Below are 16190 nucleotides of genomic sequence, written 5' to 3'. Positions count from 1 at the left end.
GATCCAAAAGACAAGGAAGAGACAAATATTCTCATTATTTGATCGATTGATATGATCTACTTTTTTATTTTGAGTTTGAGCAAAAATTGTGTGCGACCTTTGGTTCCATGTTTGTAATAGCTGTCTTTTTGTGTCTGCAGAGGTGACTGCTTTGGAAGACGCCCCAATGGGCAGCGAGCCCACCGACCAGGCCACCACCCCCGCACGCCAAGCCCCCAGCTCGGCCGCCGAGGAGTTCCGGAAGGTACAGTAATAGACAGTCAGGGATAACATTTTATTGTAACCCAGTAATACACGGCATCTGTTATAAATTAATTGTTACCAGAATGGCAATGACCAAGTCGTGATGTATTACTAAAGGCACTTTGCACTTTCATAGTGGAATTTTTAAAATGTTAACAAAAGCTGCCCCCATTAGAATGGCTCCGATCTTGGAAAGGGCTGAGCCGAAAAATTCAGCATCACCGGGTACTGACAAGTCAAGGGTAGCGTGAGCAATGCAACAGCATATTGAAAATGGCTGAAGTGGTCCTTTAAGGGGCTACGACCTCTTTTTTTACTACATGTATATGCACTACTAAGAAGAGCAAGGTGCAGTGCAAGTACATTACTTGTTGTTACGTAGTCTGTTAAATAGTACTTAGTTCATGTAACAGGACCAGTTAAATAAAGTCCAACTGAGTTGAGGTTCTTGATTTGATCCTGAAGGGAATGAAGGTGTCTAGCACACATCTGCGCTACCTCTCTACCTCTGGATACAAATGAATGAAATCTGAATATAATCTACCTCTGGATACAAATGAATATAATCTGTTTTTTAATCTGATCCATCCAGGTGGGTCTGACCAAGGAGGTGTTGTCGGCCCACACGCAGAAGGAGGAGCAGGAGTATGTGGACCGCTTCCGCCATCGCATCCTGCAGAGCCCCTACAGCTCCTACCTGCAGCAAGACACAGGCAGCATGGCACACTCGCACCACAAAGGTACGGCAAGAGTGCAGAAAACTGGGGCATGCTTCTGGATGTAGTTGTACTAGTATGTCGTCGTAGTAGTGGTTAGTAAAGTATAGCTATAGCAGAAGAAGTATATGGACATCCTGCAGAGGCCCTACAGCTCCTTGTGTGAGCTCACAAAGTTGATCAGAAATACATAAAGCTCTAAAGCGAGTCAGTTAGGAGTAGTCGTCTCCTCAGGGTCAGTAATCAGCAGCCTGCCACACTCACTCTACAAAGGCACACCATGTATGCTCAGAGGATGACGGGATGGAGAACATTAAGAAATGGAGAAGATTGTAGTAGTATTGAGCGTGGTTTGACAGTACATGTACTACTACTACAACTAATAATAATCATTTTTACTATGAATAGTAGTAGTTGCAGTAGTTCTTATAGAGGAAGTATACTATAGTTTAGAGGATGGCACGGAGAAGATTAGATGGAGAACTCAAAGTAGTTGCAGTAGTCATACGCTCAATAATTTGTCAAATAAAAGCACTAGCAAACGCAGCCCCGTTACCAGGTTTGCCTTATGAATGTTTGTACAAGAAATTGAATTGAGTCTCTCTTATGAAGTGTGTGTGTGTGTGTGTGTGTGTGTGTGTGTGTGTGTGTGTGTGTGTGTGTGTGTGTGTGTGTGTGTGTGTGTGTGTGTGTGTGTGTGTGTGTGTGTGTGTGTGTGTGTGTGTGTGTGTGTGAGTCTGCATTGTAGGAAGGCAAATTTGACTTTTTATAGATTTGAAGCTCAAGTTTCATGGATAATCCCAATAAAGATGACCTTGTACTGCTCATCATTTAGATACTGAATATTTGCTGCATAGCGTATTTGAGCATGCAATCGGGCACATGATCTCATGTGAGGTTTGGAGTGACGGTGCTAATTAACTCAAAGTCTTCAATCCAACTTTTCCTTGTGACCGATGCAGGGAGGTCAGATATGGGCTCATGATCAAGTATTTGGTTTCACCACGGGCGTTTATTTTTCACTGACTTGTTAAACGCTAAAATTAACACGAGCTGCCATCCGAGGGTGCACATAATCCTTTTATACCGTACTCCAGAAATAGCTGCCTGGGGACGGGGAGGCGTCACTATCTTCCCTCTTAAAGAGTGGAAGAAATGCTCTGCATAATGTCTATTGCACGTGCACCTATTTACTACGAATTTCGGTCATACCGACCGCGATACTTAAATACAGTAGATTCATGTGGAATGGACAGTGTGCAGGATTTTTTATTTTGCACTTTTGAGATATAATCTTGGTTATATCCAATGCACATGCTTGATTATAAAGTAGAGGTGTGTTACCTAAATTGAACTGTCTCCTCTTTGATGTGCATGTTGTGTTTTGTCTTTTCCCTTCAGGCGAACACGCCGTTCAGCCACATAGTGCAGGCTGGAAGTCCAAGTCGGGCAAGCCCAAGCACAAGCGGCCCAAGCCCCAGGACTCGTCGGACAGCTACGGCTCCACGCCCAGCATGTCCCGGCCGGCACGACGGCCCCCCAACCCCCCGCACTCCTCCTGGCCCTCCTCCGAGTCCTCCCAGCCTCAGGCCTCCAACTTGGGCTACGGCATGCCCCCACTGGTCATGCCCATGCAGCCCCCGGGGCCCTACTTCACCATGGTCAACCAGATGGACCCCACCAAGCAGGGTGGCGTGCCCACGGCCATGGCCCCGGGCATGGCACCGGGCATGGCACCGGGCATGGCACCGCCTGGCGTACCTGCGGGAGTACCCATGATGCTCCAGCCCGACCAGGCGGCGTTCCAGCAGCTCCCCCAGGCTGCGGGCCTCAACCCTTATATGACTCCCGTCATGGCAGTCATCCTGCCCAACTTCCCCACGTACCCTCCCAAGTACCCCATGTTCCAGCAGACGCAGCCCGTGCCAGCGGCCTTCAACATGTCGCCCTTCGCTGCCACCCCGTTCTCGCCGCCCGCCTTTGGCCAGCTGCATCCGCAGCTCCAGCAGCAGCCAGTCATCCCCAGCACCCTCCTGCCCACCGCGCCACTCGGCTCTCCACAGCCCTGGCTGGGGGAGGAGGACCTGGATGTGGACGGGGCGCAGCCTCCCGCCCTTTTCTCCAGCTCGCGCTCCAGCTCTCCGCTCCAGCTCAACCTGCTGCAAGAGGAGCTGCCCAAACCGCCAGAGCTCCAGAGCAGCACCGGACGCCCCGAGAGCCTCCACGAGCAGCACACCAAAGGGGTGGGTGGCACGTCGTTTCTTTTCACCTCTCTAAACCTCGATTTTTTAACATGAAGTCACGATTTCGATTTTTTATCACGATCTTCCATCCAAAAAATAAAAACAACAAAAAACAACTTTCATATACTTGCAATTTGTAATTTTCAGTCAATAAAATGTTAACACACTGATGATACTCTCATAAAGTGTACAATTGGAATACAATAATGTAAAGAATAAAGTGAAGACAACAACACAAGTGAGAAAACGTCACTCTGATACTGATAATAAACATCCTCACAGCAAGACGATCTATACGATTTCTCCACTTTGGCAGATTCGAGACGATCTTTTACTCAATATCGCGATTCACGATTTAATATCGTCATATCGCCCACCCCTACACACACCCCCCATTTACATTGATGTAAGTAAGACACACAAGTCTACTCACAAGCAATACACCAAAGAGGTACATGGTTTTTGTTTCACCTCATCTAAACTTCATTCCGTGATCCAGGTAGTAGCACAGTAGTGCATCCAGTATGTAGCAGTAGCAGTTCTGTAGTACTGAAAACAACATGTATATTAGAATGATGATGTGGTGAAATACACAAGGCTGGTATCTGTGCATGGTCTTCCTGGAGGCGTAACATCCCAGCTTCAGAAAGCAAAAGAGAATCCAACGATTTTAGTTGTAAGCAACTTCTTGGAGTTTGAGTGACATTTCTTTCCCCACCAGTGTCTGGTTGATGGAAGACTGAACTCTAATAGTTGTGTACAGATCTTGAGATCGCTCCCTTCTGAAGTCATTCGGCCCTGTTTTTTATAACCTAAGTCTTTGGATGACGAGGATGAATGAGAATCTTCAGATTTCAACCTGTCATCATTTCTTCTGCCTGTGTGCCAGAGCAAAGTTCGCTTCACTATTTAAATGATGTGCCTGTCCGATGTATTGTATAGCATGCTCAATAGAATCAGGTGTTTCTGAAACATCATTCAATCAAATGGTTTCCAGAGGTTTTTTTTTCTATCTGAAGCCTTAAATGTTCACCTCTATTCCATACACGCCGTGGAAACGTGATGGCTCATAGTGATTATCATTGATACCAATTGTTGCCAATGTATTTCCTTTATTCCCCCAGATGTAGCGGCAGAGGGAGAAGAGAAGGCATGAATAATTTGTGAGGTGTTTGAGAGAGGCTGCTGTGCATATTAATGTCGGCTCCTCTCCTTAGCACAGGGCAGGTGGTGGCGGTGTTGGGGTGACAAAACGCTCTTTCACGCTGGATTCCTTCCTTCCTGGGTTTGTCAAAGTGGAGACAAACCTCCTTCACAATGCCGAGTTCATTTTAGTTCACACAATAGCCTTTCATATTGAGGTAGGAAGTTTTGTTTCAGCTATTTAGTCTGTAATTGAACTTGGTTGGAGATGCCAACGGGAGGAGTGTGCATCTTGCACCAACCAGAACCAAGACTTGGCTGCCCCAGAAGTTAGCGGTTGGGTGGTAAATGGGAAAAGCTGGGTCCTGCAGTCAGTCCTTGTATGCACTAAATACATGGTCCTCACAATGCAAGGAATTCTTCAAACCCAACTGTGTGACCAGATAATGAAATGTGGGCAGTAGAAAGCGCCATGTATTTTTTATGGTCATGACTGTTGTTTCAACTGTGAGAAATAGTGTTGCCAACTACTGTGCTTTGAAAAAAGAGCCATCAACAGTGCTGAAAAAGAAATGGCTCAACCTCCCCGTGCAAGCCCTGCAAGAAAAATACAGCCTTCATTCCCTGCCAATACACGGTGTGTCTAGAGTATTTAGTTGCCCATATTGCGCTCGTGTTCGACTCCACAATATAGCTGGAGGCAAACATTACGAATAGATGTTTTTTGAAATGTGCAGCGATGGATATTTCAAAAGCCACACTCTAGAGGGGAGTGTTTGTTTGTCTCAAACATTTCTGCCCTGCTCTTTCCGCCTCCCCTCCACACTGCTTCCAATTTGAATGTTTGAGAGCATGATGGATGTCTTCCATCCAAAGCATTTATTATAGCCTCAAAAGTAAACTTGTCATCAGTTCTTGTTTCACTTTGGGAGACAAGCATGTTTTTCCAAAGTAATAGAATGCAGGAACAAGCGGTTTGGCGTCACACAGTAAGTGGCATATACTGTAGGCAAAGGACCTCAGAACAGAATCGAACCCGGGACGCCAGTGTAATGGTATGGCGTCTTAGATCATTGTGCCACCGTCACAATGACATTTGTCACTGTAACACTTGCACCGCACATTAAAAATATATAACTCAACGTGCTGTGTCATGGTTTCCACAGGAGGATGCCCCCAGTGAGTCTGGGAACCAGGATGCCCTGTCCACCTCCAGCGAGCTGCTGGATCTGCTGATGCATGAGGACGCTCGCTCAGGCACCGGCTCCAACGCCTCGGGTAGCGGCTCTGGGGAGTCTGGGGGGTCCCTGGGTTCTGGATCAGGTTCTGGTTCTGGCTCCGGTTCCGGAACCTCCACCAGTCATACAGGTACAGTACCTGCCACCACTACACAGAGTGGTGAAGGACTCACCAGGCGCGCTTGACATCCTACTGTACTGTATGATTTGCGCATTTTTGTGGAGACTGCAGCTAGACCTACTGTAATGATGCATGTGGATACTGTACAACTTTGCTGCTTTTTACAAACTTTGGCGGCACTTTCTCGGGCAGGCATTTGGTGTGGGTGTGAATGCGAGGAAGTGCTTTAAGGTGCCGGTATGCTTGCTGCAAGATGCGCGAGCGCGTGCACGATTCGTTCATGAACGCGTTAACATGCGTATTTAATGTCAATTTCGCGCGCGTTGGACACGGCAGCCAAATGCGTGCGTCAGGTGCAATAGGCTATCTTCAAACTCGCTGGGGGCGATCGTAAGATAGACTGCGCAGTTCCACACGTGTGCTTGATATGAAAACGACAATGGCAGCAACTTTTAAGAGCGTCTCATTGAGTTTGTCCGCCAGTATTTTGCGTCTTGGTCAACTGCTTTTGAAGCAAGCATGTGATGCCGGTTGCTCGCGGTGACGCGCGTAATTTACAGCTCGCAGCAAGCATACCGGCACCTTTAATTTTCTCTCCACCAATAAGTACATTTACAAATATAGCTGCAAGCAGCAATGCGGGGCCAAGCAGTAAAGTTGCCAAAGTCGCCACGGCAACAAAAGGAGCTGCAGCGCCCCCTTTGGCCCAAAATGTTGGCAATGTTGGTGTGCATTCCTCTGAGGGGAGTGTGATCACATGAACCAAGTTTAGTTTGAATCCGTTGAAGAGCTGCCGAGATATGAGCTCATTTCCTGTTACCTGTTGGTGGCGCTAGAGAGTTTGAGCTTGGGGTCTGGATTTTTTTGTGGGAGGTCATGGGATGGACTAGTATGTGTGCAAAAAATCCTAACAGAATTTGACAAACGATTGCTGAGGTATGACCTCACTTCCTGTTTCACCACTTTTACCACAATTTTGATTGGCTGTCACCCTCAAACGATAAGAGGTATCAAAAATTCTTTGAATACCCCAAAGAAAATCAGTGCCAAGATGAAGTGTACCCTTTTGTAGGGCATTCTGACCAAAATTGTGGGACAAGTAGCATTTTTATTGAATTTCACAAAATTCAAAATGTCAGACTTTTTTCTTCCGGTTGACATGAATTCATATAGTGTGTTGGATTCGGCTTGGCCCAAGGATTCTAGTGATAGTATTATTTATTAAAATTAGGCATACGGTGTAAAAGCTACAGGCAAAAATGTAGCTAACAATTTGACCTGTTGGTGGCGCTACAGAGTTTGAGCTGGGGGTATAATTTTCTTTGTGGTAGGTCATGGGATGGACTACTATGTGTGTAAAAAATCCTAGCCTAATTCGACAAACGGTTGCTGAGATATGACCTCACTTCCTGTTTTGCCACTTTTACGACAATTTTGATTGGCTGTCACGGCTAAACGATTTAAGATATCTAATATTCCTTGAGACCCCATACAAACCTCAGTACAGAGATACAATATACCGAATTTCGGGCGAAATGTTCAAAAATTGCGGGAAAAATAGCATTTTTATTGAATTTTACAAAATTCAAAATGGCGGGAAAACTATCCAGGCAGAAAATGACGTCATATGGTGCGTTGGATTCGTCGTGAACCAAGGATTCCAGGGATACCAGGTTTATGAAAATTGATCCAGCGGTTCAAAAGTTACAAGCAGAAATGTACCTACGACTTTCACCTGCTGGTGGCGCTAGAGTATTGTGGCTGGGGACCTATAACTCGCTGTGGGTAATGTTGATGCTGCCTCAAATATGTGTGCCAATTTACAGCATTTTTCTATGTATGGTTCTATGGGCTACCATAGACTTACAGTGAATTTTACAAAATTCAAAATGGCGGAATTTCCCTTCTGCGTTGACATAACATCATATAGTGCGTTGAATTCGGCTTGGCCCAAGGATTCTAGTGATAATAATATATTTTACATCGTGCATATGGTTTAAAAGCTACAGGCAAAAATGTAGCTAAAATTTTGACCTGCTGGTGGCGCTACAGAGTTTGAGCTGGGGTTCTGATTTTTTTTGTGGTAGGTCATGGGATGGACTCCTATGTGTGTACAAAATTTCAACCTAATTCAACAAACGGTTGCTGAGATATGACCTCACTTCCTGTTTCACCACTTTTACGACAATTTTGATTGGCTGTCACGGCAAAACGATAAACGATATCCAATATTCCTCGACACCCCATGTGTAGCTCAGTCCAGAGATACTATATTCCAAGTTTTGGGCGAATTGGTCAAAAATTGCGGGAAAAATAGCATTTTTATTGAATTTTACAAATTTCAAAATGGCGGGAAAACTATCCAGGCGGAAAATGACGTCATAGGGTGCGTTGGATTCGTCTTGGCCCAAGGATTCCAAGGATACCAAGTTTATGAAAATTGGCCCAGCGGTTCAAAAGTTACAAGCAGAAATGTACCTGCAACTTTGACCTGCTGATGGCGCTAGAGCGTTGGGATTGGGGACCTATAAATCGCTGTGGGTAATGCTGAGACTGTCCCTAATGTGTGTGCCAATTTACAGCATTTTCCTACCTACGGTTCTATGGGCTGCCATAGACTTGCTAAGGAGAAGAAAGGTGCCTAGATAATAATAATAATAAGCAGAAAACCTACTAACTCTAAAGGGGCCTTCGCCAGCTTCGCTGCTTGGCCCCTAACTATCAATTGCTTGTTTGTAGCCTCTCATGCGTTCTCCGTAGTAGCCTATGGAAAAGAAATTTGACAAGTTCAAAATAAGGGACCTGGGTTACAATTTATCCATAACGGAGTGATGCCAAGCAGTGCAGAGTTTCAAGGGAGGACATCCATTGATATCCTCTCGCCTAGCGATGCGTGGAATGCATCTCGTCCAATCAGACATAGAAATAGTTTGACCGGATCGAACATGTTGTATAAAATCTCGCAACGTTTGACACTTTGTGGACTGAAAAACACACTTGAAAAATCTGTTGTGCAACCTGAACTCATGGACACCAGGTGCAGACCAGGGTCTCTTAAATCACATAGTGTGCCTTTAAAGGAGCTGTATGTGGGACAAAACTGGCACAGCCATATGCGTTAGTTGTTCCCCCATCCACAAAACATCACAATCTCTGTTTGCAAGCTGCACCGTTGAACATTTTAGTATTCTAGTTGTTCTTTTGTTATCCATGAAATATGCATTTCACTGAAGCATGATCATTCATCATTACTTGCATATCTTGCATAAAATTGAGAGAACAATAAAATATAATAACATTTAGATTAAAGCTCTTCAGGGAGTATGGATTAATCTGAAAGGAGCAATACTGCGGATATAATCACTATCAGTCATTGTCTCTGGATGCGGTAGTTTTGGCAATCGTGTTGGAATAGTTGGATATGAACACCTGTGCGGTGGTTCAGGTCACTGAAGAGTCTCATTACTATTCCAAAGCTGTTCTCTTCTGCTTTGTCTTTCCTGGGGCTTTCTTCTCAAACTCATCAGCTGCGCTGGAGAAAAACCCTTGAAACACAAATAGCCCTCAGATAATTAAAAAAAAACTCCATCAGTGTCATGTAACCCAAAATGTCGCTTAAAAAATAGCCCATGGGTAATATTTTTTGAAAAGCTAAACTATGTCAGAATGAGAGTTCTCCTTTTTTCATTATTTAATTCTTGTTAAGCGAGCTTCAGTGAAGTGGCAATGTGATTGTTCTCCAGAGAGATAGGGGAAGAACTGTGTGGTGAATGTTTATGTGTGTGGCTCTGTTAAAAACAGGCAGCAGCAACAGCAGCAAGTACTTTGCCAGCAACGACTCGTCGGACACGTCGCGTAAGGCGCGCAAGAACCAGGAGGTGCCGGAGAGGCCCGCGTTCGAGCACGCCGTGGAGGACTCTCTCTGGACCATGATCCAACGCACCCCCGAGCCAGTCATGATGACCTACCAGGTCCACCCAAGGTAACCGCCACCAAAAAGCAGATCATGCCACCCCGCCCTGCCCTTGAAATAAATATAGGGTTTCGACTTCTGAAGCCATGTATATAAATTTTGCAAACACGAACACACACACACCCACGCGTTTTCGGAGACAAGCCAGGTCTTGTGAGGAGAGGACCTCCCTCTGGTCGTAGGAGGAGGAGAGGAGAAGGGAGGAGCGGTCTTTTTTTCTCCGCTCACTGGAGGTCCAGTGGCTCTCCCCTGGTTGGTGGGTAAGACACAGCGCTGCTCCTGTCTTGTTGTGCTGGCCGCTCTTGTGTGGTGTTTGTGCGGTCACGCTCCTGACTGCTCTCTCCCACGTGTGCTCCCCTGTGCGCAGGGACCAGACGCAGGTGCTGAAGGAGGACCGCGACAAGCTGCTGCTGATGCAGCCCCTGCAGCCCTGGTTCACCCCCGCGCAGCGCGAGGAGCTGGCCGAGGTGCACCCCTGGATCCAGCAGCAACGCATCCCACAGGAGATCAACACCCAGGTACACTCCATTATCCATATCAGACACAAGTCATCCAATGGGAGTTTTACACCCAGCTACATGCAGTTATCTACAGTTATATCAAACACAAGTTGTCCTTCAGATCAACACCCAGATGCATTCGATTATAGAGCTCGAAAGTCCCGCCCCTTAGTTCCGCGTTTCACGAGACCTAAGCTAACCATCTAACAACATGGTAGAGAGTAAATATCTTCTGATCTCAGTCATGATATGCGCTGGGCTACAAATATGCTGTTTAAGAGGCTAGATAAAGATTATTCATGCAGAAGTATCAATGTTTTGTTCCGAGGCCGTCGGCATGAAAAATGTGAAGAAACACAGCTTTCTAAAAAGTTTGGGGGTTTGTACGAAAAATTAAGCAAAAATATCAGAAACAACATATATGGAGCTCGTGGCACAACTCGAAGGGGATCGAAATATCATTTTAATACCGCCATTGGATTACATGCTACGATTTTCGGCTAAAAACGCTGTTGAGGTCCCATGAAATCGGGGGAAGTGACGCCACTTTCAAGCTCTATTGGGATATTGCAGTGAAGAGAGGGACAGGAAATGAGTGGGGGGGGGGAGAGACGGGGGATGTTCAAGAAATGACCTTAGGAGCCACATCTGGGACCAATGACGACGCTGCGTCAAAGGCAAACCCATGGCAACGTGCGAAACAGTCCACTCAACAGTGGCGATGGAAAGCAAACTCAACTCCACTCAACAGGCACCGCATAATGCCTAGACAGTATCCAGACTCTTGTGATGAAATTGAAAGACTGTGTTGCACCGGGCCGCCTTGACATGTTTCGTCGACCGCACTAACAAGTCTTCCAGCTGCTCCCTCTCTTGTCTCATTATTGCCACCCATCTTATTCGCAGCATGGGGCTTTCAGTTGGTGTGACAGAAAAAAATTGCTAAAAAAAATATGTTGTGGAGAACTCTGGCAACTTTGATAATGTATTACACCTCTGTTAAAGTCATCCAGAGCTACTAAACGGCTGGTTCGTTTGGTTGTATAAAGAGCAGCAGCAGTCGGAACGCTAGCCATTTGGCGGGATTTTTATCTAAAAGCAGCTTCACAGGGAATTTAAATGCTCACACAAAAGAGATCAGAGAAGTAGACAAGAGTGCAAGGAGGTATTTAAAACAAAACGCCAAAAAAAATCCTTTTCGCTTCAGTCACTAATCAGTCTTTGCTTTCCACCGCCACTAAGCAGTGAAAGAAAAGACCCATTTAGTGTAGACAGCCTGAACAGTTAATGCTACATTAGGCACTAATGGCCCTTGTCTGTATGTTTGTGCCTTTTGTGTGTGTGTGTGTGTGTGTGTGTGTGTGTGTGTGTGTGTGTGTGTGTGTGTGTGTGTGTGTGTGTGTGTGTGTGTGTGTGTGTGTGTGTGTGTTGTCTCTGCCTCCCCAGGGTTGTGTGACGTGCAGTGCTATGGAGGCTGATGGTGGCAGCTCCCCAGCGCCGAGCCCCCCCACCCCCGACAGCTCCATGCCTCAGGAGGACCTTGCGCCAGAGCAGGACCCCGAACCCGGCGCCAACACCTGAGGCACCAACCACCCCATACTCTACCCTACCCACCGCAGCCACCACCACCACCACCACCTTATGTACCACAAAACCCAACCGCACCATCCAACCACACCTCAAGTACCCGAACAAACAGCCCACCCCCTCTTTCAGCTAAACTTGAGTCTGGATAAGGAGGGAGGCTGGGAGGGGATCAGGGAGGGCCGGGGTTTTATTTCTGTCTGGTCAGGGGCCATTGTTCACCAAGTGGGCCTCCTTGAACTGGGAACCACGCAGACTTCATCTCCACGCTTGTGTATGCTGGACGGCCCCTGGACCCCGGACCCTGTGTGAGTGTGTGTGTGTGTGTGTGTGTGTGTGTGTGTGTATGGGTTGGTCAACACGGGGGGGTCCAGTGCAGCCAGCCATGGCCGCCCCCATAACGTGGCGCCTCAAAGCGAACCATCAAGACAAAAAGCACAGAACCGTAGAGAAGACGGCAGAGTTCTGGAGAGACGACTGGCCTCACGCACGTCTCTCAACCCCCTTTATTCACTCTTCTGCTCACACCAATCAACCAGACCCGGAAACTGTGAACCGACCAACTACCCAACCAGCCCGGCATTGGGGTCAAGAATGCATAGACATAAATATATATATACACAATACATATATATATTATATATATAAACATATGCGTATTTATATTTGTATGCCTGTACTTGTGGCAGTTTTTATTTTTGTAGTTTGTTGAACCATCAGATGTTTTTGTGTTTGCCGACGGCTTTGGTAGCCCACTGTGTTTGGGCTCCAGCATGAGGTCTGCAGAACTCCCCTGCGGGGGGGCGGGAGATAGAGGGGCGGATGGATGGATGGATGGATGGATGGATGCCAGTTTCTCACCAGCTGAGGATGTCCTCCGCACCCTGAATGGACAGTTGCAGTGACCTGCGACCTGAGGCCCAGAGTGGTAGACAGACGGCCTGCATGCAGGTCGGACCCATGCGGCTTGACTTTTGTCTGCACCGGACTTGGAGAAGGAAAATGAGCAGCGTCCATCCATTGGATCGGTAGAGTGAGCACTTTGAATGCAACTGGACAACGGGCCTCTCTTCAACCAGCAGGTTTCTCTCTCCCACACAAAGGCCGCCTGTGACTGGTATCCGAAAGCAGCCTGTGACTGGCATCCTGTTTTAAGGTGCTCAAATTCAGCAGCTCACTAACTTCAAAAAGGACAAAACAAAACGACAGCAACAACAAAAACATAAAAAAAAGATTGTTTCCCATTTCTGGTGCGTTTGCTCCTGAAAAAATGTACTCTCCCTCTCTATCCTGGCTAGTTTACTCCTCATGATCTCCATGGAAGATGTTATGCGGAAGTTTTTTTTGTTTCCGTGTTATGCCTGAAAAGGCATATGGACCTGAAGAATCATGAGCTGAACTTAATCCGCCCTGAGGATGCTGTAGTGGGAGAGATGGGATAGATGCGACATGTACAGAACCTCAGTCTGGAAGCAGAATACCCCCCACCCCTCTTTTCTCCTTTTTATGCGGACGCACAATTATGTAACTGTGGTATTGGACTGATGACAAAGTGGTATCTTTGTGCTATCTCTCTATCTTTCTCTCTCCCTTTCTTTATTTTGATGTGACAAACAAGACCATGGGAAAGACGTGTGCGCCTCCTTATTGTGGCTTGTAAAGGTGATGTTAGATCCAGGCAACTATCAGCCACGGCTGGCCTCTCGGCTGCAAGAGTTGTATTGTGGGCGCTTCTGTGTGTTGTTTTGTTTTTTGTTCTGGTCATCTATTTGTCCAGCAGTGCTTTTGGAGTTGGCTTTGTCGTGGGCCTTATGAGCCGTCCGCCTCGCCTAACCCCCGTGGGTCCTAGAGGGAGTTAGAGAGAGTTCAGGCAGCCTTTCCTGGGAGCAATTATATTTCTGCACGATCTTGCACTGTCAGCAGGAAGCATCACAGCGCGCGTGCACACACACACACACACACACACACACACACACACACACACACACACACGAGAGAGCTGCAGGCATCCTGTCACCATAGAACTAAACCTTCAGAATAGTTCTCTTTTTTTAAGTTATTGAAATGTCATTTAAAATGTCAATGCCAAAAAAAAGCTTGGCATGTTCCGTGGCGCTCCTCAGTTTGTTCTTGTCACTCGTTTCTGTTTTCTCTATGGATGTCACTGACTTATTGTATCAGATGAAGATTCAAAAGTAGAGTTGTTTTTGTGAGTGTGTCGGGTAAGATGTTGTCACAATAGAGATGGTCTCTGTGGAGACCGTTGAAAGGGGGCCAGTGTATACTGAAATGCACAACAACCAACTCCATAGTCAGGTGAAATGCTGCTGTGGAACCATTTTGTAATCATGACCAGAAATCAGAACCAACTAGATTTTTTTGTACAGTTTGTAGCGTAAAGCTGATTCAGAATATTGCCGTGAAGTGTATTTTACAGCCCTTCATTGACAAAGTGTATTTAAAACGAGGACATTTTTTGTCTTGAATTCAGGGAGGATTTTGTGCCACCGTAAAATGTCTAAATAAAGACCACAACTACTTGACATCAGAGTTCTTGTGAATGTTTCCTTTGTCATGGTGCTAAAGCTCTCAGGTCCAACTGTGTGATGATGATCCAAAACAAATGTAAGATCAATCAAAAAATGCTCATATTTTTATTCTTGATTTCTGAATGCACAGTGTCTGTATTCGTGCAAAATATAACTTACTAACTTACTACCGTTTTTGACATGCACTATATTGCCAAAAGTGTAGCCTGATAAACCAGACTAAATGTGGATGTCTAGACAAAACATTTTGCCGTCCAGCGGGTGGCGCTGGTTCACCAGGCTACCAAAAGTGTTCACTCTCAAAGAGCTTCCACTGGGAAATTGACACATATCAATTTGGATTTTGGTGTAGACTCAAATGGGTGAAGTTATACTACTTGTGACCCCAAAATGTCCCCAAATGTTATGTATCCTGCATGTATACCCTGGTAAGGAAACAAAGAAAATTGGCGTCTGCGCCTTGAACTTACGATCGCTTGTTGCTTGGTGCGACTGCTCACCAAAAATAGTGATACTAGGACAGTCAAAAAGATGAGGCGCACACAAGGCTTGCAGGTTCAAAAAGTGTATTGTGTCCGACAAATTAACAAAAGAAGTCAACGGAAAATATCTGGAGCTACAAACGTTTCGGATCTAGTCCATTATCAATGTCTCCAGTAGGAAGCGCGTGGCGCGCTTTCCGGTCTTAAATAGTGTGACGTGTGAGGTGAGGTGCTCCCCCAAGGTGAAACCCCGTCAGCATCCAACCTGGATAATTCAAAATAAATAATCAGATGAACAAATAAGTATAAACACATTCAAGTGATAACAGGATGTAGATCTAATATTATATAACATGCAGGTTATATAGGCTACAGAGACTTAAAAATACTAAGTGGTTAGGTTAATTCATAGAAAACATGATAAGACAAGCTCTTCATTCATCCCTAATGGGTAAACAGTTTTCCCTGGTACACAGCCACAGCAAACACTGAGCAGAGCTCCAACAAATTCAGCGGTGCAAATACTGAAGATGCCAGTATGTATTTGGGACCGTTCTGTTATCTCCTCTGTTGGAGGGAACAAGGCCTATTCAAACCACTGAATCAGTAATAATGTGCTTACATTCGCTGAGAGTAAATGGCTAAAATGGTGGGACTGGAAACAGACTGAATACTGAGGCGTGCACTTGTTTGACACACTTAGTTCATTTTTTTTAATATCTTTGGATGCTGTGAAAGCGTTCATTTCCTAAAAGTTGTGTGTGTTTACAGTGGATAATCTGAGGGATACAGACAGGATGAATTTCAAGTGTGCTATTCTATTCTTTTTTTCTGGACTACATATTTCATGCAAAACTCGCTATTGCAAAGAGTAAATCTCTTCCACTTTGATTCTCAGTACCTTCTCTAAATTGAGAGGCGCATAATGTCGCTTCATCAGTTTTACATGAAAGGGAGCCTACAAAGCACATACGTAGATGACATCAAAAGGGAAAGATGAACAGACAAAGTACACGCCATCTGCTTATTTCTCCTTTTCAACAAGAAGTCATTTGAAGTAACAGGAAAAAAAAAGAAAGGGGAAAAAAACAAGCATGTTTGATTTATTTGTCACATTAGTTTCTTATTGGCTGCTTTCTCAGATACGGCTGTACTCTCATGTTTTCATATGGCAAATGAAAGTTTCATGGCAAGTGGGAAGAATTCCAACGTGACCAATGAATGAGGTGCAATTCTAGTGAAAACAGCTGATTTGAGGGAGAACACAGGTCAGCTAATTGGCATGAAGGCGCACATCAGTGTCATTTAGTTGAAGTATGAGTGCATCTTGTAAAGGCAAAGACAAAAAAATAAATGGTATTCGGGAAAGAATGAAGACTTTTCCTCAGGTCGGAATCA

General features: G+C 45.6%; 1 protein-coding gene across 2 annotated transcripts in view; it reads left to right on the top strand.

The window, feature by feature from the left end:
• The window catches only part of per3 (period circadian clock 3), a 40953-nt gene extending 26644 nt beyond the window's left edge, over positions 1 to 14309 (top strand). For both annotated transcript variants that reach the window (XM_063216153.1, XM_063216152.1), the window contains 7 exons: positions 141 to 244; positions 836 to 983; positions 2361 to 3202; positions 5512 to 5713; positions 9506 to 9686; positions 10045 to 10195; positions 11624 to 14309. In XM_063216153.1, coding sequence (XP_063072223.1) covers positions 141 to 244; positions 836 to 983; positions 2361 to 3202; positions 5512 to 5713; positions 9506 to 9686; positions 10045 to 10195; positions 11624 to 11758 — 1763 coding nt within the window. In that variant the 3' untranslated portion in view covers positions 11759 to 14309. The remainder of the gene's footprint in view (positions 1 to 140; positions 245 to 835; positions 984 to 2360; positions 3203 to 5511; positions 5714 to 9505; positions 9687 to 10044; positions 10196 to 11623) is intronic.
• Positions 14310 to 16190: the final 1881 nt, after the last annotated feature.

This window comes from Engraulis encrasicolus, chromosome 14, assembly GCF_034702125.1.
Source record: "Engraulis encrasicolus isolate BLACKSEA-1 chromosome 14, IST_EnEncr_1.0, whole genome shotgun sequence".
In the NCBI taxonomy this organism is placed as follows: Eukaryota; Metazoa; Chordata; class Actinopteri; order Clupeiformes; family Engraulidae; genus Engraulis; species Engraulis encrasicolus.
The sequence above is the reverse complement of the archived record's forward strand: the minus strand, read 5'-3'. Positions and strand labels throughout refer to the sequence as shown.